At 41.2% G+C, this 23,571-nt stretch overlaps 1 protein-coding gene across 5 annotated transcripts in view; it reads right to left on the minus strand.

Annotated features, from left to right (window-relative positions):
• Positions 1-5,011: 5,011 nt before the first annotated feature.
• The window catches only part of THRAP3 (thyroid hormone receptor associated protein 3), a 62,737-nt gene continuing 44,177 nt past the window's right edge, over positions 5,012-23,571 (minus strand). For 4 of the 5 annotated variants that reach the window (XM_067533860.1, XM_067533861.1, XM_067533864.1 and 1 more), the window contains 9 exons: positions 21,870-22,775; positions 19,378-20,118; positions 15,983-16,155; positions 15,263-15,374; positions 12,779-12,863; positions 10,308-10,492; positions 8,560-8,752; positions 7,760-7,912; positions 5,012-6,563 (listed from right to left, as the gene is read on the minus strand). In XM_067533860.1, the coding sequence (XP_067389961.1) occupies positions 6,342-6,563; positions 7,760-7,912; positions 8,560-8,752; positions 10,308-10,492; positions 12,779-12,863; positions 15,263-15,374; positions 15,983-16,155; positions 19,378-20,118; positions 21,870-22,775 (2,770 nt within the window). In that variant the 3' untranslated portion in view covers positions 5,012-6,341. The remainder of the gene's footprint in view (positions 6,564-7,759; positions 7,913-8,559; positions 8,753-10,307; positions 10,493-12,778; positions 12,864-15,262; positions 15,375-15,982; positions 16,156-19,377; positions 20,119-21,869; positions 22,776-23,571) is intronic. The other variant, XM_067533862.1, reaches the window with a different exon arrangement.

Raw genomic sequence — 23,571 nt, forward strand, 5'->3', positions numbered from 1 at the left:
GACCCCCACCTCCTGGGGGTGCGTCTCCCCAGACGGAGACACGGGGGCAGGGGATGCTGTCTGGCTGCTTCTCTTGTCCCTAGTAGGGGCTCAAACTCGACAGCAGCCCCCCCCCCCCCCCCCCCCCCCCGAGAGCTGTAGGGGTACGTGGGGTTGGCCCCGCTGAGCTGGGAGTTTGGGATGTGGAGCCCTTGAGTCTGCTCTGCGGCTTAGTCGGAAAACCCCCTTTGGGGTGTCACCCCCTGGCGGTTGTGGAGGGCCGGGGCCAGGCCCCGCCATGCTCCCTCTCAGCCAGGTTGCTCTCAGGGTTGGTGGTTGGTTGGTCTTTTTGCTGGTTGTTTTCTAAAGAAACTTTGTAAGGATAAGAGCCCATCTGTCCCCCCCCCCGGTTAGTTCTCCGACAGCAGGGCTCAAGTCTGGGCTAGGTATAAATGGAGAGCAGGGAACACCGGCCGATCAGCAAAGGAGACAGGCGTGTTGTGGACACGGGGAGACAGGCAAATAGCAAAGGCTGGAAGGAAACACAGGACAATAAAGGGCAGCTGATGCCATACCTGGGATGACTGAACCTGTCTGGCACCGGGAGAAGGGCTGGGAGAACCTATTCGTCACCATCACCACTCCCTGCTGACACCTGCACCTTACCCCGTTTGCATGACCTATGGGCTTAGTGGCAGAGGGGAATTTGGTCTCCCCCTCTCCCAAGCTCACTGAATCGCCTTTGACTTTCCTTTGGAAGCTCCCCGATGAAGGTTCAGATGCCAGAACCTTCTATCCCAGCAGCTGCCGCTGACTGAGGAGTCAGGACTGAGCCGGGCCCATCTATCCGTCAGAGGCACTGCAGGTGAGAGCAGAGACGTTCCACAATGACCAAAGAGTAATTAGCATCAAGACCGTATCCTCCCTCTGTGGGCTGAGAGCAGATAACCAGAGCAATTCATCCCGGTTCTCCCCCCACTTCACTGCACCGCCCCCCCTTGGAGCTACTATTATCGACATGCTGGAGGCTGTGCACAACGCCTGTTTATTGATCGCAGGCTGGGGTCAGGCCAGAAACTGACCAGTTATGACAGAAGATCAAGGCAGTAGTTCACATGGTGGTTTCCCATTTACAAGGACATTTTGAGAGCTCTCAGCTGGCCAGCTTTTAACCATTGAACATCTGCCATGGTCATTTTATATCAAATGTCCCGTGATAGCACAGCACATGCCATGCAGCAGGCGAGATCTAGTCTATCAGCACTATTACCTTGTCAACCACACTGGTAATCCCAAGAAAGGATTAGTCTGACGTGTTTTCCATAAACCCATCTTGATCGGCATTATTTATCACCCTCTCATTGTAGAGTAATCAGCTGCTCCATTATCTTGCCCAGGATCAGACTGACAGGTCTCTAATTCACTGGGGCATCCCGGTTACCCTCTTAAATATTGGCACAGCATTAGCTTTCTTTCAATCTTCTGGACCTTGCCCAGTGTTCCAAGACTGACTCAAAACCAACACTAATGGTCTAGGAAACTCCTCAGCCAGCTCTTGGAAGCGGGTTTTTCTGGACCGCCTGATTTAAAAATAACTTTAAATCACTGAAATAACATTAGTAGCAGCTGTGCAAAGTGTTCCTGAGGATATTAGTAGAATGGAAAAATTCTTATATGACTACATGATGTTTTCCCCAAATGCAGAACAGAAATACTTATTGAACAGTTCTGCCTTTTTGGTAAGTGCTAGTAATGGACTAATACCACACTTCGGGTTCTCTTTGTTCCTAATATACTTAAACTTTTTGTTTGCCCTTGTCTCTACTGGCCACAGATTTGTCCTTGTTCCATTGTTTCCCTTATCAGTTTTCTACAATTCCTGGCTTCTGATTTATATCATCATCATCAATTTCCCCTTTTTATATAGAAGTTTAATAGCTACCTTCACTTCCCCTCTATACCATTTTTAACTGATACCACCTTCTTCCTCAGTTGTGGCTTTTGGGGCACCTTGTAAAATGTTCTTCAACAATTCTTAATCATCATTCAGATTTTTCTGATTAAATTTCCCCCTGCTGATTTGGCTCAATTGTTTTCAGCTTTGTGGAATTGGCCCTTTTAAAGCCTCCAGTGTATATATAATTATTCTATTTGCACAGAAAGGTAATTAAATAGTTGTACATTAGCTTTCTTGCACCTTCCTCTGAGGACACTGGACCAATAGTTGATCTGGGATGAAAATTCACACTTTCCTATTTAAGTGTTACAATGCCCAGCTTCTACGAGGTGACAGATTCAGACTGATCTGAACTTTGAGGCATGTGTTCGCCCCATATTTTGGGGGTAACCACATTTCCCTGTGTAAATATTTTGCTTTCAGAGATGTTACAGTTCTAAGTTAACCACAAGTGCTGCTGTTGCGCACACCTAGCACCATACCCCTCTGGTTCACATACCAACAGGTTAAATTAACCCTCCTTTCAAGTAATATCAGTGAGAATATTTCAACTTTGATACCAGTGAAGTGGAATTACCTGTTTATTCTCTGCCAGTTTATGGAGCTATAAATCTGTGCTGTTCATTTTATTGATGGCAAAGTGGATGGGTGAACTGTGGGGCCAATTATAGCTTCAGTCTCTCTCCACTGGGGAAGCCCATTTTTGGATTATGCAAGTGGATGGTTTCTCCTCCACATCTCCCAGTGATAAGTATCTCTCAGACAAAATATTACAACACGTGCTGAGTGCCTCTCACAGCTACTGGGCTTTTTACTACTCCCAGCAAGTCAAAGAGCAGCTTTGCAGCCTGAAAAGAAAGCCTTTGGACTTTTACACTCCTCAGCCTGCAGCTCGGATAATCTCATCACTCCAGTAAAACTCAGGAGACAAGAACTGGACTGGTGAGATGCTGCTGCAGACACTAAAAAGACGGTAGAGAGAGAAATTGGTTGACAGGTGATGAGATGGGTGCAGCAGATACTCTCTCCAGCTGCCTACACCGATATTCTAACATCACCGCTCCTAGTTTAAATGGAGCTGCCCTCCCAGTGAAAATTGGTTGAAACTATACTAAAGAACAAAATTATCACACATAGATTAACACGATTTGTTGGGGAACAGTTAACATGGCTTTTGTAAAGGGAAATCATGCCTCACCCATCTACTAGAATTCTTTGAGGGGATTAACAAGCATGTGGACAAGGGTAATCCCAGTGGATATAATGTACTTAGATTTTCAGAAAGCCTTTGACAAGGTCCCTCACCAAAGGCTCTTAAACAAAGTAAGCTGTAATGGGAAAAGATGAAAGGTTCTCTCCTGGATCAGTAACTGGTTAAAAGATAGGAAAGAAAAGGGCAGGAATAAACAGTTAATTTTCAGAGTGGAGAGAGGTAAAGAGTGGTGTCCCCCAGGGGTCTGTACCGGGACCTGTACTGTTCAACATATTCATAAATTATCGGGAAAAAGGGGTAAACAGTGAGATGGCAAAATCTGCAGATGATACAAAACTACTCAAGATAATTAAGTCCAAAGCAGATTGAGAAGAGTTACAAAGGGCTCCCACAAAACTGGGTGACTGGGCAACAAAATGGCAGATGAAATTCAATGCTGATAAATGCAAAGTAATGCACAATGCAAAACATAATCCCAACTACACACATAAAATGATGGGGTCTAAATTACTTGTTACCACTCAAGAAAGATCTTGGAGTCATTGTGGATAGTTCTCTGAAAACATCCACTCAATGTGCAGCGGCTGTCAAAAAAGCCAACAGAATACTGGGATACACTAGGAAAGGGATAGATAAGACAGAAAATGTCGTATTGCCTCTATTCATCCATGCTACGCCCACATTTTGAATGCTGCATGCAGATCTTGTTGCTACATCTCAAAAAAGATGTATTGGAATTGGAAAAGGTACAGAAAAGGGCAACTAAAATGATTGGGGTATGGAAAAGCTTCCATATGAGGAGAGATTAATGAGACTGGGGCTTTGCCGCTTGGAAAAGAGACGACTTAAGGGGGGATATGGCAGAGGTCTATAAAATCATCACTGGTGTGAAGAAAATAAATAAGGAAGTTTTATTCCATCTCATAAAAGAAGAACTAAAGGTCACCAAATGAAATTAATAGGCAGCAGATTTAAAACAAACAAAAGGAAGTATTTGTTCACACAATGCAGACTCAACCTGTGGAATTCCTTGCCAGAGGATGTTGTGAAGGCCAAGACTATAATGGGGTTCAAAAAACAACTAGCAAGTTCGTAGAGGATAGGTCCCTGAATAGCTAGTTGCCAGGATGGGCAGGTCTCTGAAGTGTCCCTGGACTGTCTGCCAGAAGCTGGGAACGGGTAACAGGGGATGGATCACTTGATGATGACCTGTTCTGTTCATTCCTTCTGAAGCACCTGGCATTGGCTACTGTCGGAAGACAGGATCCTGGACTAGATGGACCATTGGTCTGACCCACTAAGACTGTTCTTATGTTCTTAAATAACCACATAATGCCTGAGTACTATATCTAATCTGTATGGTACCATCTATGGGATAAATAATCCTTTACTAATGTGTTACTATAGTACTGAGCCAAAGTAACATCTGAAAGAATACAGGCAACAGTAAGTGCATGGAGCAGGCCTGCTGTATTCCTCAGAGCAGCTATCATGAATGCTGTCCATTTTCTTGTCTCTCTCTAAGTACAGCCATCCACACCTAGCTAACCAGCTGGTGTAGAAACATCTTGTTCTGTATTTTAATTAAACCTGGAGTTAAGTGCAGCCTGTGCAAACAGTTGAACAATGGAGACAATCACAAGTGCATCAGTTCAGAATTCCCCACATTGTGTCACTCTGGTCAATTCCAGTTTGTCTCTTCCAAATCAGTCAGCAGTATCAATTGCTGGAGGAGTCTACCCTGCTGCTGGACACAGCGTTTGCTACTTCTGGCTTACCCTCTCCGCTTGGACAGCAAATGTCCGGTGCAAGGGGAGGCCCCGTACTCAGCATGAGAAACAAATTGGAGTTACACCTACGGCTTATTTTATTGTATTTTTATTTGCATGAGGAGTTGAAACAAAGTGTAGGGATTTACTAAACAGGAACTGTTCGAGTCAAACAAACTGATTGATAGTCAGCGGGGAGTGCAGAGGGGGAGGGGGCACAGCAACCCTGGGGAAAGCAGAGATGGAGGGGGAAGGAGGCTGATGTCTTTTTTACAACATGTGCACACACTATCCCTGTGCATGAATATGCCTCTCCTCTCAGCAGGCTCACCAACTCGGCCACCACAGCACTATTTGCTAAATCTCTTCAGAACATTGTCAATTTAAAGCTGAAGGTAAAAGAAACCACAACTTTCCTTAACCAACACAGGAGGGATTTGCTTTTTTTGTTTTAGAAAAAGATTAATAAAAATATTGAAAAAATTCTTCTCCTTTTATATATTTGTAACCTAGTAGAATTCAGAAGTTTCATAGAAAACTATGTTACCCTGGACAGAGCATTCGAGTTCACTATCAGCTGCAGCAAGGATACACACAATGCCTACAAGCGGGTTGGGATTCCAGCACACGAGAACCAGGACTAGCAGCACACACACTAAAACTGGTGAAGAGCAGGGTTCATTTTTGCCATGCTAACTTTAACTTTCAGCATAAAAGGGGAAAAAAAAGCTGGTTTTAAAAAGGCTCTAAACTCAACGGATACATACAAAAATTAGTTTTAAAAAATAATCATAGCAGTTTGGTCCCAACTCCAAGTTAACATTTAGATGTTTATTCACGTGCTTCACTGTTTTCTTATTAAGAACCAAAAATAGTTTCCAAAATTAGCCATCTTTAATTGGTCTTACTACATATGCAAAGGCCTAAAATAAGTAGAGTATGAATTTAAAAAACAGAATACACAACAGGAGAGAAAAATTTAAGCTGGTGAGTTAATCCCCACCTCTACCTCAAATTATAAAAGAGAAACAAAAAAAAGTCAAGATACTGGGTTAAGATGGGCATAAACTGAAATCCACACAGTCTTCAAAGACTGTTGCCAAAAAAACATCCGACCATCTAATACGGTCACAAACAAGAGACAAAATTTAGGATCACACTCAATGTTGGACCTTATTCAGTCCAGAAGGTAGTCTTTGGGAAGAAAGATATACTCCACGAGTGGATCCAGATGTAAGTGATCAGTCCCAGTCCACATGTACGGAGGCTGAATTTTAAAAATGCAGTTAACTTAGTATCATTTCAAAGCTCCTCTGCAGAGCTCTGTTCAGCACTTAGCATTACCCTGGCAGAGACGCCAACACTGCCTTGCTGGATCCTCTCTCTCCTTGCCAGGGTTCTCAGAGACATGCAGACTCCCTGGCTAGTCAGCAGCTGACTGTAGGTTGTCCTTTTCCTCTCTATTCTCTGTCCCGCTTTCATCATCCTCGATTTCTCCCTCTTCTCCACTAAATTTGTCGTGAGCCCACTTGGGGCTAGTGCTTGATTTTCTGAACATGAAACGACCTCTCCCCCGGGGGAAGGCACCCCGGCCTCGGCCTCTGTTCACCCATTTCTCACCACCTTCACCCTCCCGGTCATCGTGCTGCATAGGAAAGAAGTCAGACAACACTCATGAGCCATTTTCATCAATAAAAACATTAATAGGCTTAATATCCCATAAAATCACCACCTCTGGTTTATTCTGTGCAATACAGCAGCACAGATCAGATCCCCTTATTATCTGGGCCACGTGTGTCAAGTCGGATGAATCCTGAATTCAATACATAAAAGGAGTGCAAGTACATGTTTGTGTTTGAGAGTAGGTGCTCTCCAGTTGCGGTTGGAAGGGCAATGCTCGCTAAGCATGCTTTCCCCTGGTTTTTGGGCATGTGTATTCCTTCTTCTGGCACAAAGCTTTCAGCAGTTTTCAGGAATAGGTTGGGCACAGGTGTCACCAACTCCAGACGAACTGGGTTTGCAGCTGATTCTGCGCTTACGGCTAGGAAGTTATTTTATAGAGGGTTTTACATGTTTCTTACCCTTGGATGTGTATATATATACACACACCTCCTATCTGTGATTTCCATTTCATGCATCTGACGAAGTGGGCTGCAGCCCACGAAAGCTTATGCCCGCAGAAATTTGTTAGTCTTTAAAGCGCTACAGGACTCATTGTACATGCTGTTATGTTTGTCCCACCTAACCGTTCTGAGCAGTTTCTCCCTATTTTCTGATGCTCTTTTAACAGTGCATGTTATGTTTGCAACACATTGTAAACTTCTGGGAACATTTCGTGTAAGAGAAAGATACAAATAAGCCATTTAAAGCTGACACTAACTCAAAAGTGAGGAGCCCTGGGAGAAATCCATGCAGGATTTTGCCAGGCTAACCGTTGGAAAACTGAAGAATGCTACATACAGACAGCAATAAAAGTGAATCACATTAGCCAATCCCAGAAGAAGCAGTACACTGTACAGAGCTGTGAGATGGATTCTAACTGGATTAAGATGCCTTTTCTATACTGGCCATGGAGCAGATGTTCTTTTATTGGGCCTTTCAGATTTTGGTTAGTGGCAAACAGTTCTACAATGATCAGAGCTGACCGCTACCCAGTTTTGAGGAAATATTTCTAGAAGCCTGTTGTGGGGAGGCAGAGACTTGAGAACCTCAGAACTGGCATTTTAGATGGTTTGAGGGTTGCTGGTTCTCTCTCCCCTGAATACTGCATGTAACCTGTAAGAGCAGACAGAACGCATGGCAAGACATGTTCATACACATCCTGGTTCTTCAGAAACATACCAGATAATACTTTTTGCTCTTGGGTGTGTACTCTGGGTCCCACTCCTCGTCCCTGTTTCGCTTCTGAAAGTCGTTGCTGCTGCTGCTGTTATTGTTGTTATTGTTTCCTGAAAAGGTGCCTCTGCTCCATCCCCTCCCTCTCGCTCTGAACTGCTGTAGTAGCAAACAGGAGAGGAAAAGAAGAGGGGTGGGGAGCAAAGTGCTTAGAGACACGGCATTAAGTCTTTACTTTCATGTAGCCCAAGCTGTTCAAGAATACCTCTAGCCTAGCCACAAGATGACTGTCAAACACCTACACTCTCATTACCTATTGGTAATATATTTGACTTTACCTGATCACACAGCTACCCCTAGAAGTACACAACTATCTGTCTATATGCATTTGCAAAGAGCAAAGGAAGGCATTTCACACATACAATGTGCAAAGAGAAGGGCTATTTAATTAAAACATGAAGTATTTCAAAAATAACTAGTGCAATTACAGCCAGAAGAGTCATTAAAATGGTTTCATCATAAGTTAACTGACAAGCGCATCTTCACTCCTGTCAGTGCTGGTGAGCAAATACTGACACACAAGATCCTGCTCGATTGGATACAGTCTCAGACATCATTAGCAAGACCACCAATTTCAATTTCCAGAACTTATAATGGGCTGGTGCCAGGAGCAGCCATGGAGTGTAGAATCACACCCAGACTACTGTACTTCTAGTGACCTTTAAGATCACACTTTGCTTGGTAAAACCAGCAATTTGCGCTAAGGATTATGCAAAGGCTTTTTGGTTTTTTTAGGGATAACTTACGAAGGTCCCTCTAGCTCTTCCTCTCTCATTTGGGCCAGTGAACTCCTTTGTCCCAAGCCGGGATTTATCGAAGCCCGTGGTACTCTCCTCCCTCTCCTCACTCTCCTCCGGGTAATCCTCCCCTTTGTATGAACGAGAAGATTGTGAAGATGAAGAAGTGGACCTGGATCGCTCACGCAGTCTCCTGTGTTTCCTGTATCGGGGATTGAGAGGGGGACGGGGGAGACAAAATCACCAATGTAGTCACTAACTGGGTACTGACCTGTCTGCTGTGAAATCCTGCTGTCACTCCTCCCCCCTATCCTCCTCCCTTATGTCTGTGCACAGTCAAAGACAGAGTTAGCTAGCAGCTCAGGATCAGCTACAACATGCAGCTCTGTGACGTCACAGGTAACTCCCTTCCCAGGATTTGTTCTTAAAGCCATGCACAAATCGTAAGGAGGCATCTAACATTTTTCAGCTTATGTTATTTGTAATAAAGCTGTAAACAGAAGCCCAACTGAGAACAGAGTTCCATTGTGCTAGGCACTGCACAAATACATGTCAGACAGTCCCTGCCCTAAAGAGCTTACAGACTAAACAGATGAGACGGGGAAGAGAGGAGATGGGAAGTGACTTGCTTAAGATCACAGAGCTGGTCAGTTAACAGAGCTGGGAATAGGACAACCCAGGTCTTCTGACCCCCCAGTCCAGGGCCCTGTCCACCTTGCCGTGCTATCTGATCACAGAGGTGCTTAAACCTATTGTACAGTCATGAGCAGAGTATGCAGGCAGGACTAATTTATTCCTCCTTTCTCCAGTAGGTACCTCAACCTGCATCTTTATGGGAGAAAAAAAAATCCACTCAGATCAAGAGGCTCTTTTTGTTTAGAGATTCCAGTTATGACACATTTGTAAAAGAAATCCAGCTGCATTCTGTGTTATATGAGAAACCTATATTTAAGGTAATGCCACTCTATGACGCTGACCAGATTTGCAAACTGTACCTTTACGTAAGGAAATAAAATGGTCAGCAATCGCATGGCTAGTAGAACATTACAGAACCATTCCATGAGACTGATCTGTTACTCTAGGGCCTCAATCCAGCAAAGCACTTTTAAGCATGTGTTTAACTTGAAGTGCGTGAATTGTCCCATTGACTTTAATGGGAAAACTCACGATTATTCATGATGAACACAAGCTTTTTTGGATCAGGGCCCAGCCTGCCAGTTCTGTCTGAATTTATGAATATGCACTAAAAGGCTATTTTTTCGCCAATTTTGACAGACATGGTGTCATTTAAAAGCCAGCGGCTTATAGATGAGCAATAAGATCTTTTATTTAAAAATTAAGTAATCTATTGGTCCGGTGAACTCAAAAACACAGCGTAAGGTTTCTCCTGGGTTACAAACAAATCACAGTGCCAAAATAATCTCTGTGCTTTGGTTAAAAGAAAAATGGAACTAATGGGAAAGTATTAAAATGAACCTAAGATCAAATCAGTGCAGTCATTGACAGCATTTCTCCATTCTGTGTGCAGACAACAACAACAACAAAAAAGGTAATTTGCTCATCCTGACACAATGTTTCCTGATTGTTCACAATGCACAATAGCTGCACTTCCTCATCACAGAAGGCAAGCACAGCTCAGCTCCATTAGTTACAGTAGCAGGAATACTACCAATTTCATAACGCAAGGTCTTGTCTCCAATCACAGTAAAAGTGGCAAGGATCACGCAATAGGAAGTGAAGATTAGCCTCTCACATACTTCTTTTTTGACCCTTTGTGAGTTCTCTCTGGTTTTTCAGTTGATCTTTCCCTTGAATGGCTTGAATCTCTTGAGTCCACTGATTCTCTTGACTTCTCTCGTTTAAGATCCCTTTCCTTATGTTTTTTACGACGTTCAATATCAAGGCGCAGGTCAACTGGGTCGTCTTTATATTTCCCTTCAGCCTGCAAAGGCAGGGAATGGGTGAGAGTTTAACAGAAAGGTATAGCGACTTCAGCACCATTACTTTGCTAACGTCTGCAGAGACTTCTGGAGGGCATGAGTTTATAAACCAACCGTTCAAAAATGCAGAATGTTTCACTACAAGAATGTAACACCTTTATATGATGGCTTCAGTTTTCCTACATATTTTATTTATAGATACACTTTTCCCCTTTAAAATAGTATAAGCCTAGCTTGGTACTACAACAGGAGGGAACACATCGGGAGATCAAAGCCTAACTTGGGTTATGTAACACAGCCAGTGAAAATTGAGAATGTTAGTGGCTAACGGTCCTCTAATGGGAAGTCAAGTATGACCATTATGTATCAGAACTGGGGTGCATTTGCAGTCCTAGTATTTTATGTTTCTCCTATCCCACAAGGGATTGCCACTAAACAACAGAATTCCTCCCCATCCTCTCACTCCTCAGACAGACAGACATCTCCCTGAAGGAGAGAAGCAATTTTAGAGTGCTAGGCCTGAAGGAAACACTGAAGGAGAAAGAGGCAATAGCTGTTTGCCATTTGGGAGATGTAATGCTAACATTATGGTCACTGATTCAAGTGGTGGAGTTACAAAGAGGCCAGAGAAACGTAGCTGTTGAATTTATTCTGGGAAATATCATGAACATTCTTGAAACCTTGTTTTAATCTCTGTCAATCGAAATCAAACATCCTCACTAGCAGTGATCTTCTCTCTGAATGACACACCAGTTGCACTTTACTTCACAGAACCAGGGGACATTCTTCAAAAGATTTTCCCCTCCATGTGTCTAACAGGTTTATTAATTCAAGTCATATGGTACTTCATGAAAAGAAAATAGCCAATAACCAGAAAAGATATAGTCAAGAATAGTACAGTCAATTGTATGCAGAAAAATCTTCAACACTAGGTACAATCTTTTAAATTTAGTTAATAAGAGGAAATTTTCTGGGCATGTAACACTTGTCTTAATATCAATTTCCAATTAAGAAATTTTCCTTTGGAAAATGAAAATAGTTACTGGGTTAACCGAATAGGCTCTGGAGTATTTGCACACAGAGCTATGCTTGGGAACTGCATGACTTGATTCACAGCATGCACCAGATTAGATTTGTCTTGAATTAAATAAAAAAGAGGTATTAGTAATTCTCTAGCTATTAAATTTTTACTTACATGAGTTTCTAAACACTTTTTTTGTTTAAATAAAGATTAAATTCAATTAACAGCAGGAGTGGGAGTTGGTGCTTTGTTTGTATTGTTTGCTCTTCTGCTTTCCCCAGGCAAAGGGCTTTAATTGCTACTCAGAGCAAAAATGCTCCCAACACGATGGTTGATAGGTAAGTGACAAAATCAGCAGCAGCTCCCTTATGTAGTGCAGCAGACAACTATTTGCATTTGTGAGATCACATCTGTTTCATGGAGGGCTGAAGAGCTGTTTGAAAACCATGTTTTTATACACACTGCCAAGCTGGTGCTCAGAGATCAGGCCCATCAAATTCATCTCACCATCGTCTCCATGTCAAGCCACAAGTGTGTTTGGAAAAAATCAGAAACAAATATATGAAACAAGTAAGGTTTCAGCAGGACTGTTTAAATCTCTTCACTGTAAATATGTATGAAGGTGAACAAACAAAGGTTAAAAATTCCAAAATCTAACATTTTAGGTTAAACCATTTTTATGATTGCTTATAGACTGTACAATGGCTTAACATTGTTCTACTCATAATAGCTAATAGACTGGATTCCCAAGGGCCTGTTCTACCAAAACAGGTGCTGAGTGTTAAAGTAACAGCAATCAACAGAAATGATACAGCAAAGTGTTAGAACAAGACTTATCTGCTTAGAAATAGTGTATTTGGTTTAGATATGGATTTAGTTTTACTTTCCTTTTTGACATGCATGTCTTTTGAAAACATGGTTGGAAATATCGCATGTATACAATTGATTTAATAATACTTACAAGCAGAAAAATATCACAAAAAGTCTCTTCTCTCATCATGGGCACTTGTTCCAAATATCCTCTCTTTTTTTCTCAAGCTCACCTCAATTGACTTTGGGGTCATTTACCATATTCTAACCACTTCACAAAGGTTGTTGATACATTTTTAATAAAAATTAACCCTTTGTAGTTCATTTTTAGAATTATGCCCATCCTTAAAAGAAAAACACAAACTTAAGTAGAGAGTAATTTAAACAAAAACATCACTGTTAAGTTCATGCCCAATGCACTCATTGTGTTCAATTACTGATCAGATCAACAGTTCACCTTGTTGCCAGGCTCTCTGGAGCTCTTCGTTTCCTCTTGAGTGAATCCATGTTTTCTAAAAGTACTGGGAGAAATATCAATCCTCCTAAAAATAAAGCAGAGCATAACGCTATTATAGCCTTCCCATATACAGTATTCCAATAATCCTGATCCCATTTTAAAACAGATAGTTCCTCCACTATAAATATACATACTATACTTCTTTTTAAAGCAAAGTTGTGCAGACCATTACTCCCTGAAAGTGAGACGCTGCGCACACAATCTGATATTCAGACCACCAACGTAATGCATCTGTTATGAACTGATCAATAGTGTGTTAAAGGTCCTTATATAATGTGGTTTTCTTACCCATGATTGACTGGGAACCTGCTGAGCACGTGTTGCTGTGCTGGCCCCCACAAATCCCAGGTCTCTTGTATAATATTTCACAGCCTACTTCAATGGCAAACCCCAATATTTCCAAATAAACACTTATCTAGCATATTGCAAATATGGTAAAGAGGTTTATTTATTTACAAAAAAAGAGACTGGCAAATTTAAACTGGGTTTGGAATGAAAATCTAGAGTGACACTTCTGTGTGCCTAGCTAATAGCATGGATGATCACACGTACAGTGCAAACAACAATACTTAGACAGAAACATGGGTAGAGTCTATTTTAAAATGATACCATTTTGGAATAGCCATGTCACAGAGGCTATCCACCTACTTTTGTGGATTAAAACTGTGTGAGAAACAAGACCAACAAGAACAAGAGGACATTCAATAAAATTGAAAGAGGAGAAACATGAAGGTGATAAAGAGGAAAAATTTGTATGTGATTTTTTTTTAAATGACTAATCAACCTGTGGAACTCACTTCCTCAAAATAGAAGCCTGGAATTAGCGTGATTCAAAGACAATTAGGCATTTCTGTGACATGAACACCCAGTTACATTAGATGTAATCAAAACAATTTGATATGGGATATAAGCCTTCATGCTTCAGTGTAAACCATCCAACTAAATGACAAGGATGAAGAACCTTTCCATGGGACAGATTATTCCATAGTTGTCCTCATAGGATTTTTTATACCTTCCTCTGAATCATTTGATACAATCAGAATCTGGAAATCAGGCTAGACAAATTACTGACCTGGCCCAGAAGCCAGCATGGCAATTAATGTGCCTAACTAGAAGATGGCTGGTAAGTTGTGTTTACTCTTGGCTCCTCTTTCGTATTTTTGAATGATAAGAACACAAAGAATGGCCATACTGGGTCAGACCAATGGTCCATCTAGCCCAGTATTCTGTGGTCTGACAGTGGCCAATGCCAGATGCTTCAAAGGGAATGAAAAGAACAGGTGATCATCAAGTGATCCATCCCTCCAGCCATTCTCAGCCTCTGGAAAACAGCAATCCCTGCCTATCCTGGCTAATAGTTATTGATGGACTTATTCTCCATGAACTTATCAAGTTATTTTTTAACCACGTCATAGGCTTGGCCTTCACAACATATTCTGGCAAGGAATTCCGTAAGTCGACTGTGTGTTTAAGAAGAAATATTTCCTTTTGTTTGTTTTAAACCTACTGCCTATTAATTTCATTTGCTGAGTCCTAGTTCTTCTGTTATGAGAAGGAATAAATACAACTTATTTACTTTCTCCACACCAGTGATGATTTTATAGATCTCTGCCATATCCCCCCTTAAGTCGTCTCTTTTCCAAGTGGCAAAGCCCCAGTCTCATTAATCTCTCCTCATATGGAAGCTTTTCCATACCCCAATCATTTTAGTTGCCCTTTTCTGTACCTTTTCCAATTCCAATACATCTTTTTTGAGATGTAGCAACAAGATCTGCATGCAGCATTCAAAATGTGGGCGTAGCATGGATGAATAGAGGCAATACGACATTTTCTGTCTTATCTATCCCTTTCCTAGTGTATCCCAGTATTCTGTTGGCTTTTTTGACAGCCGCTGCACATTGAGTGGATGTTTTCAGAGAACTATCCACAATGACTCCAAGATCTTTCTTGAGTGGTAACAACTAATTTAGACCCCATCATTTTATGTGTGTAGTTGGGATTATGTTTTGCATTGTGCATTACTTTGCATTTATCAGCATTGAATTTCATCTGCCATTTTGTTGCCCAGTCACCCAGTTTTGTGGGAGCCCTTTGTAACTCTTCTCAGTCTGCTTTGGACTTAACTATATTGAGTAGTCTTGTATCATCTGCAAATTTTGCCATCTCACTGTTTATCCCTTTTTCCAGATAATTTATGAATATGTTGAACAGTACAGGTCCCAGTACAGACCCTTGGGGGACACCACTATTTACCTCTCTCCACTCTGAAAATTGACCATTTATTCTTACCTTTGTTTCCTATTTTTAACCAGTTACGGACCTTCCCTCTTATCCCATGACTGCTTATGCCCCACAGTTAACTATTAAATACTAGAAAAATACCACTAGAGCTTTAGAAAAACACTGAAATAATGTGCCTCCTACCTGTGGATTTCGGGACTCTTCTTGTTTTTAGCTTGATCTTGCTCCATTCCTCTCTTTAGGTATTTTGTAAAGCGTTCATTCAGTGTCATTCCTGAAGACCCAAAGTGATGCTCTGTTGGAGTTTTCAGTGAAGAAACATCACACAATTAAAAGAAGTCATATTTTAGGGAAAGGCAAGTGAGCTCTACCATGGGCCTGCAGTGGGTTTAGAAAGTAAAAATGTGCAGCTAGAGGACAAAGAGATGAGAGTCACTGAGTCTAGCAAAAGTGGAGGCCACTCCCTTGAAATCAAAGAAATGGCACCTTCTTGGGTCAGTGATGAATTCGTCTTCAAATTTGTTTAACAATGAACATATTTTTAAACACAAACAAAACGTATGCAAATCCATTAGAATACCCCCAAATATCTGCAGATCCCATGCCAGTCTTCCTAACTATACTACTGCAAGAGTATTCCTTTTTGCTGTTTCAAGTGTAGGCAAGACTGCTTTTCCCCCTTCCACTCCTAGAGCTAAATGCAAGAACTTAGGGGAAAACATCCCACACAGTTGCTATTCTACTGTATCATTTGCCCTGTTGGTCTGCAATTCTCTTGGGTAACTAACTAGTGTGAATGAAATTTGTGTAAAGCTTGTCAACACTGTTCCAAGGGACAGACATAGTGGGGTGTAGAAGCAAGAGGTGAACTTTCAACCAAGAACGCGTGGACTTTTGACTCACCTTTTACATGATGGACTATAGTCACTATGTGCTGAGCAAACAATTCAGAAGGGCTTCGCTGAGACTGAGCTGACTGTATATGGTGGAAAATGGAGCGGAACTCCTGATCTTTTTTGTTGCTGTGTACTAAGTCGCGACACAGCTTGCGCTCCTGCGCCAATAAACCACTTGGACTAGAAAAGAACACACATTTTTAAAATAGAACCATCGTAAAAGCAAGCGAAGCAGAAGCAGCTTTCAAGCTGCAAACTGACAGCCTTCAAAGCAATAAACTGGACTTATTCCAGCCACAGCATTTCATGTACTACTAGAAAGTCATCTGCAATACCATTTTCAATGGTTCTGTGTTTGCCCCCTTATATGGCTTCTGAGCTATGGTTTCCTCTTTTCTGCCAAGGTTCATCATAAATTTCTCTATTTGTAGCCAGATCTTGTTGCGATATGCAAATGCTGGGCTGTCTAGATCAGCCTGATAAAGGAGTAAGTTTATTTTACCTTTCTCCTTCCCCTGACATCTAGGGCTAGATTTTAAACTCAGAAGCAGGAGGGAGAACTGGATAGGATCAGGGCCAGAAGCCCATCTCAGACACTCAGGTATCTTAAGTATTCAAAAACCAGCAGAGGCAACCACAGAAGATGGAAGAAGGAACTTCAAAGCCCTAAAAAGGTTGGGTAAGACCTTAATATTGCCCTAGAATAAATCTAATGAAAGCTGAATCTGTTAACAATAAACATGCCTCATCTCAATGGGCAATCAGACCCACGCTGAGGATGAGAGAGTAGCATTAACAAAAGATTATTCAGAAACGGACTGTCCAGTATTGCTCAACAAGCATCCCAGTTCTTGTATGTAAGTCAATCCCTTGTCATCACATCATGGATACCCCCGCCTCCAACACGCATGATATCAACTCTCTGCTTTCTCCCTACATCCCTGGGACAGAACAGAAGTCATCATCAACCTGCTGCAGCACAGACTGATTTAAACCAAAGTGATTTAAAGCACCGAGCAGGAACTTTAAACTTTGGTTTTAATCTTGTTTTACATTTGTACTTGAGTTATTTTCCTAAAGAAAGGTTATACTAACCAATGAGAATGAACCATTAAAACAGGTTTATTTGCAACTAAATCAGGGCTTGACAAACCCCGGGTGCCAGGTCACCATGGTGCCTAGAAATTTAAGTCTGGTGCCTAATATTTCTCCGGGGGGGAGCGGCTGCCGTGCTCTGACAGGGCCCGCCGCTGGGCCCAGGTTATGGGAGTGGGGCGGGGCGGGGCTGGGAGGGGAGGGCGGCTGCTGCACTCTGGCCAGGGCGCCCCGCCGCTGAGCCCACATTGTCTGGCTCCTTCATTTTTGGGCTGGCTCCTTGCTCCAAAACAAATTTGTCAGCCCTGAACTGAATATAGCCTTGACATTAAATTTGGTACTTTTTGCTATCCAGGAGGACACAGTGTATCTATACAAATTTAAGCAATAATATAGTATTACTTACATGTGTTCACATTTTTACATTGTGACGTTATAAAATGGTGACTGACATTTCTATATACTAGATGATAATTTTTTACATGTGATTTGTGTCAAGCTGCATTTGGATGAAAACAGAAATTCAATTAAAATGCACAAAACCAGCATTTTAGAATTTTTTTTTTTTTTATTAAATAAAGCTACCTTAACTGTGCTGGATACATAAGAAAAATGTTTATCAAAACACGTTCTGCATTTAAACCTGATTAAATAAAGGAAGCATTAATTGTAGTTAGTGAACTGACTGCTTATGGTCACCATGGGCCAGATTTTCAAAGGTACTCAAAGATGTAGTAAGTGTGTAGTGGCATTACAAAAGCACCTGAGTTAGATGCCTGACTCCCACTGAAGTCAATGGGAGTTAGATACCTAACATGCTTAAATGCTTTTGTAATCCCAGTATGCACTTACATCTTTCTGAAACTCTGGCCCCATGTTTTCAAGTTTTTAGAACTAGCAGATCTTACTCTCTCCCACCAGGGTTTTATTCATAGACTAGAAGAGGAAAACAAGCTTTCCTTTTTTTATTTTTTGGTCTCTTAATGGGTTTCTCATCTTTGAATGAACTAGTCCAAATGAAGACAATTGTTTCGCTATACCTGCTTGCTACACTGAAATCAAAAGTAATTAAAGTAAATGCTTTCCGGCCCCACAGAAACCAAAAGCACTTGCTGAAAACATTCACTCCAAACTGAAAATAATGAAAATATAGTACACAACATTGTTTCCCTCCGATTCTGTATATTGTAAAAAAGCAGCACCCTTTAACTCATTAAAATTGAAGAGGGCTCACTGATGTAGTAATTTGTTTATTTAAATTATTTTAACTTAAGTTCAGGGCTTAACATAGGTTGTCAATTTCACATTTAATTTTAAGCTGATTTTTAAAGAAAAAAATGTATTTAATTTAAAGTCTGATTTTTAAATTTTGTGAAGGTTTTCATCCACCCTTCTGCAGCAGAATATAATCCACCCATCTCCACAGCACACATCCAATGTATAGAATTGCTTTAGTAAAAGCAAATCCTGTGGCTCGAAAAGGCTGTTTTTAAAGCATATTTAAACTGTATTATAACGCTGTAATGATAGTTCTGATCACTTCTTATTTGCATGTTCAAAGTGCTGTTCACATATTAATCCCTAAAAACCATGTTGCATGTCCTCATGTGACTCACATACTATTAGCAGCCATCTTAGTTCCTTTCTCTTCATTCCTCCTGAGTTTTAGCACTCCCTCTAGTGTTCCATACAGCACACTGACATTTATTGACTGCCAGCTCTTCCCTTTAGCAGAACAAACTTTTCTGAGCATCCGCTACTAGTTTCCTGAAGCGCCACTGCCTTAAACTTTTCTGTAAGTGGCTTTTGGGGCTTCTCGGAGGATTTCACTAGCAATGTTACCATACATTGAGAAGAGGAGCAAAGCGCCCTGCAAACATACATTTTAAAGTTGTAATACTGACATCACAACCTTCTGAGTAGCTCTAAGTGGGGAGCAGAATTTGATTACTTTTGAACACAGAATGGTGTGGTTTGAATGAAGGACTGGGATCCAAGAGCTCCCAAGTTATAAACTTTGCACTGACTTCCTGTGTAGCTTAGGAAAAGTCACTTAAGCTTTATGCATCACTTGCTCCATCTGCAAAATGGGGATAACGACTCACCTCCACATAGGAGAGTCATATTAGTGTGTTAACATTTAGAGATGCAAGTGCTTTCTGTGACAAATGAAGTATTAGTAGCTGATTGTATGCTATTCTTTATTTAACCCACCTATGTTTTATAGAGATCCACAAGGGTTAGGGTTGGGGGAAAATAGGTTAGTGAAGCCACTACCTAGATTTTACTTAAAAGGCAAATCCTTACCGTGCAAGATCTTCATCAAAGGAATCCATTCGAACATTGACCTGGGCCTCCCGGGTAATGGAAAAGGAGGATTTGCCAGTGGCTAAACCATCTCCTCTGGTTCCTGGCTTCTCCCGACTCTCAGATGCCTTTCTCAGAGGTGGTGAAGTACTTTTTTCCTGACTTGCTTTGTAAGCAGTCACTCTAAAATTCTTTTCGGGAACAAACCCCCTGTGACCAGCTTCGGCTCTCTTGGATGCTAGCTTCTCTTCCTTTTTAGACCTTTCAGAATAGGGATCATCCTCCATTTCCTCAGCTTTCCTTTGCTTCTCCTTTGCAGATGGTAAGAACACCATGCCTTCCCATTTACCTGGCCTATCCTCATCCTGATTTTTGCTTGATGTTGCTACCACTTTAGACATGAATTTGGGCTCATCATCAAACTCGGAATCCTTTCGGCCCTTTGCCTTGTCTTTCTTATCCTGCTCATCCATCTCCTCTTTGCCATAATGACTTTCCTTGTGGAACTCTGCCATCTTCAGCTTCTCAAAGTCATCCCGAAGCTTATAGCGTTTAGGTGACTGGCTGCTGCGATAAGGCTTTTCAGGGTCCGTTTTGGAGGTGTATGGATCTGATTTTGTCTTGCCATCTGCTAAACCCAACTCAGAGAAGCTTCCCTTCTCTTTCATTTTTTCCTTTTCAACATTTGTTAGTTTCTGTTCCTTGTCTTTCCCATTCTCTGTCTTCTGTTCTTCTAAATACCTATTTATAAAACAAACACACACATACACACACACACACACATTTAAGCAATTCTCTTATTAAATTATAGACAGGAGACTTTAATTCCTAAAATTCAAAGCAAGCAAACAAGTCGGAAAAATTCCCAGACTTAAAAACATACGGAAGGCTCTCTCTAATCCCTAATAAATAAGGTAAAATGTAAAGCAGGCTACCCCAATTTTTACTTTAGAAGACATAAATAAATTAATATATTTAGCGAATGTGCTGGAAGATGGGTATGCAAAATGGATGATGGGAGGTTCAAGAGCAAAGTGGAACAGCAAAAGCTCTTTTTGAGCAAATAAAAAGAGAACTGACTTACCTACATTTTCTAAGGAAAATATTAAGGTCTTACCCAATCTGTTTAGTCACTTACAAACCTGGTTCAGGAGAATTAATACATCAAAACTTTCAACTTGGACTGTTCTGCTTTAAACAACACACTGGAAATAAATGCCTCAAAAGCTACTTCACATTTTGGATGCAAGTTTCCTAGGAAAGCTAAACATTTCATATACTGTAAACACAAATAAAAGCAAAAAAAAAGGTTAACGGTAAAAAAATATTTCTTCTCTTGGGAGAACAGACACACTTTATTCTAGTACTGGGAATGACAATTCCCCAAGCCAATTTAAAGTGTAAAACTATGCTGGTGAAAGATTATCAGCATTTGTTTCAATGGGATAAATGTGGATTGAGTCTGAAGCACCTCAACACACTATTTTAAAAGTCTAGAGTGGAGTAAGAACTAGTTCTGTTAATCTCATCAGAGGCCTCTGATAATTAATAGAATTTGCCCCAAATAATCTTAAATTAACAAGAGAGAAATCAAAATTATTAAGAAGCATTTGAGACCACAACAGTACCCTTTTGAATGAGGAGTTCCTATTAATTAAATTAATAGGAGGAACACTTGTCAGGGGTTTTGAGTTTCTGACTGGACCAGACTATACAGAAGATCTTTTCTTTCCTGATTCTAGTCATATATGATATTTATTCCAATGCACGCGCACCATGGCTCTCTCAGTGCTTGTACTGGTTTGTTTCTGTTAGGATACCCAGTAAGATGTGTTGAAGTTTTTTAAACAAAATTTGTGCCTTTGCAAATTTGTAACATTTACTGGAGTCCAACTGCCACACTTCTGGGATAGATTTCAAGAGGGAATCAATATTTTGTTTGTTAAACTTGACAGTGCCCAAAAGCAAGCAAACAAGACTTCTGTAAGGGAAGTTCTTAGCTACATCAGCATCTCTTCCCCCAAGATCAGTAAGTCCAACATCAGCAGCACCAACTGAATTTTTAATGATCTAAAGTCCATCTAAAATTGGGAAATGCCCCCAAAATAAGTAATTAACCATAAGTGAGCTAGGGAATATACAACCACTAATTAATTTTTATATATATATATATATATATATATATATATATAAGTTATATGCACAGTGCCTTAGGAATGTGAGAATTTTTAGACTAAAAAAAATCACATTTCTGGAAAAGCTCCTTGGGCACTTAAATTTATAAAAAACGGTTCAAGCTAAAAAAGGAATTCTGGGGGATCTGTGTCATCTTTACAACACTAACGAAATTATGACATTAAGAAAACAAAACTAGATAACTATTTCCTAGAACGTAGAATCAGGCCTAGTAATCAATAAGTGTTACACTCACACCCAATTGCCCTTCCGAGTATCAGCATGTGGACTGAACACAAAGGAAACACACAACTTGCCTCTTTGAGAAGGCTGCTCCACCAGAAGCTGCTGCTTCCTCCTTCTGAGAGGCACCATAGATTGAACTGATTGCCGTGGGACTTTTACACACAGGGCTCTTCCTCGTTGGGCTCAATCCTGATGAACCATGGTCAAACGGACCTTGATGTGAGCCTGCCTGAAATGAGGCACTGCCTTGTAAAACAGACCCCAACTGTGAGGGGTTTGACAGTGGAGGACTGGGCTTTTGCAATGGGCTCGGTCGAGGAGAACGGCGCCTCACCACAACAGACTGGAGAGGGCTTTTTAGCGCAGGACTGCGCTCTCTTGGGCTAAGCTCAGGCATAGCAGATGATCTTGACACTGAACTTGTGCTGTAAGTGGTCATGTCTTGCCACTGCTTTGACCCTTCAGACACCTTGACATCTTGAGCAGCTCCTCCTGAAAATGGCTGTTCCTTTGAATCATCACCTTGATTATCTCCCGCAGACTGTGATGCCCACGTGTCCTTGGAAGAGGATTTTTTTTCCTTTATGGATCTACGTTTGGAAGACTCAACTCGGCTGTGGTTCGAAGAAGACCGGGAAGATGAAGACCTCCTTGACCTATCAGAAGATGACTTATCAGAGTTTCTAGAATGGCTTCTTGATCTTGGTGACGGAGACCTTCTCTTTGGCGATCGAGAGCGTGAACGCCCCCTACGAGGGCTATAGGCTTGGCGATAATTTTGCCAATTTGATCTATAATTTCCATAGCCGCCTCGGTTATACTGGCCCCATGGATAAAATCCTCGGTTCCGCCCACGGAAATAATATGGTCTCCTGTACCCTCTGTTATGACCTCTGAAATCCCGGTTCTGATACACTCTTGGGTGGTTCCTTTCTCTGTTGTGAGATGGAGAATATGATCTTGAACGGGACCTAGAACTGAAAAGGAAAAAACAGTATTTGGAAATCTCTCTCTCTCAATGCAGCCTTCTATTTGAAAAAGTGTTTTAAATGTTATTTTATTAGTTCTGTGAAAGGTTCACAGCCTCCTTAAGTGATTTTTCCTTTGCTCAAGTGAACACTACACCTTATCTCCCAGTGAGCACCGTTGCCCCATTCACACAATCACTGGCAGTAATTTCATGACAGCTGGACAGGTGAGCAACGTCCTTAGAATCACTGCTAAGACCACAAAAGAGATACGCTGGTTCTGACTGTGCTTGGACTAATGTGGCATGTTTCTCAGATGCCCAGTCTTCAACAGTTCAAAGAATGCCAAGGCTATCCCTAATCCTTGGTCTCCTGCATGGACAGCTCATAAGGGCAGCGCTGACTCTTGTAACAGACTGAATTCTCCCTTCTTTGCAGCCCCCAAATATCTCATATGCTTTTAATTTTAAATGGGATTTCAAGTGGAAAAAACCTTTCCTTGCCAGAGAAATTAAATGCACTTCAATACTTCAGAGTGAAAATGGTTGCACTGAAGAGAAAAACCAGTGACAGACTTCTCTATATTTCTAATCTCAAATCATACATGAATTGCTGTGGTTCATAATTTTGATCTTCATCAAGTAAAATAAAGACAGAGCTTCAAGAAAAGATGGCTGAAAGCATTTAATATATCTCTAGCCTGATACCACATGATGGCACTGTTTATCAACACACATTAGCTTGATTTTCAAGGGGCAGATATGAGCGTGCAGGTCATTAGTGGAAGAAGAGAATGGAATATAGG

The sequence above is a fragment of the Emydura macquarii genome, unplaced genomic scaffold, assembly GCF_026122565.2.
Source record: "Emydura macquarii macquarii isolate MOO-44397 ecotype Brisbane River unplaced genomic scaffold, CSIRO-AGI_Emac_v2 contig_3348, whole genome shotgun sequence".
In the NCBI taxonomy this organism is placed as follows: domain Eukaryota; kingdom Metazoa; phylum Chordata; order Testudines; family Chelidae; genus Emydura; species Emydura macquarii.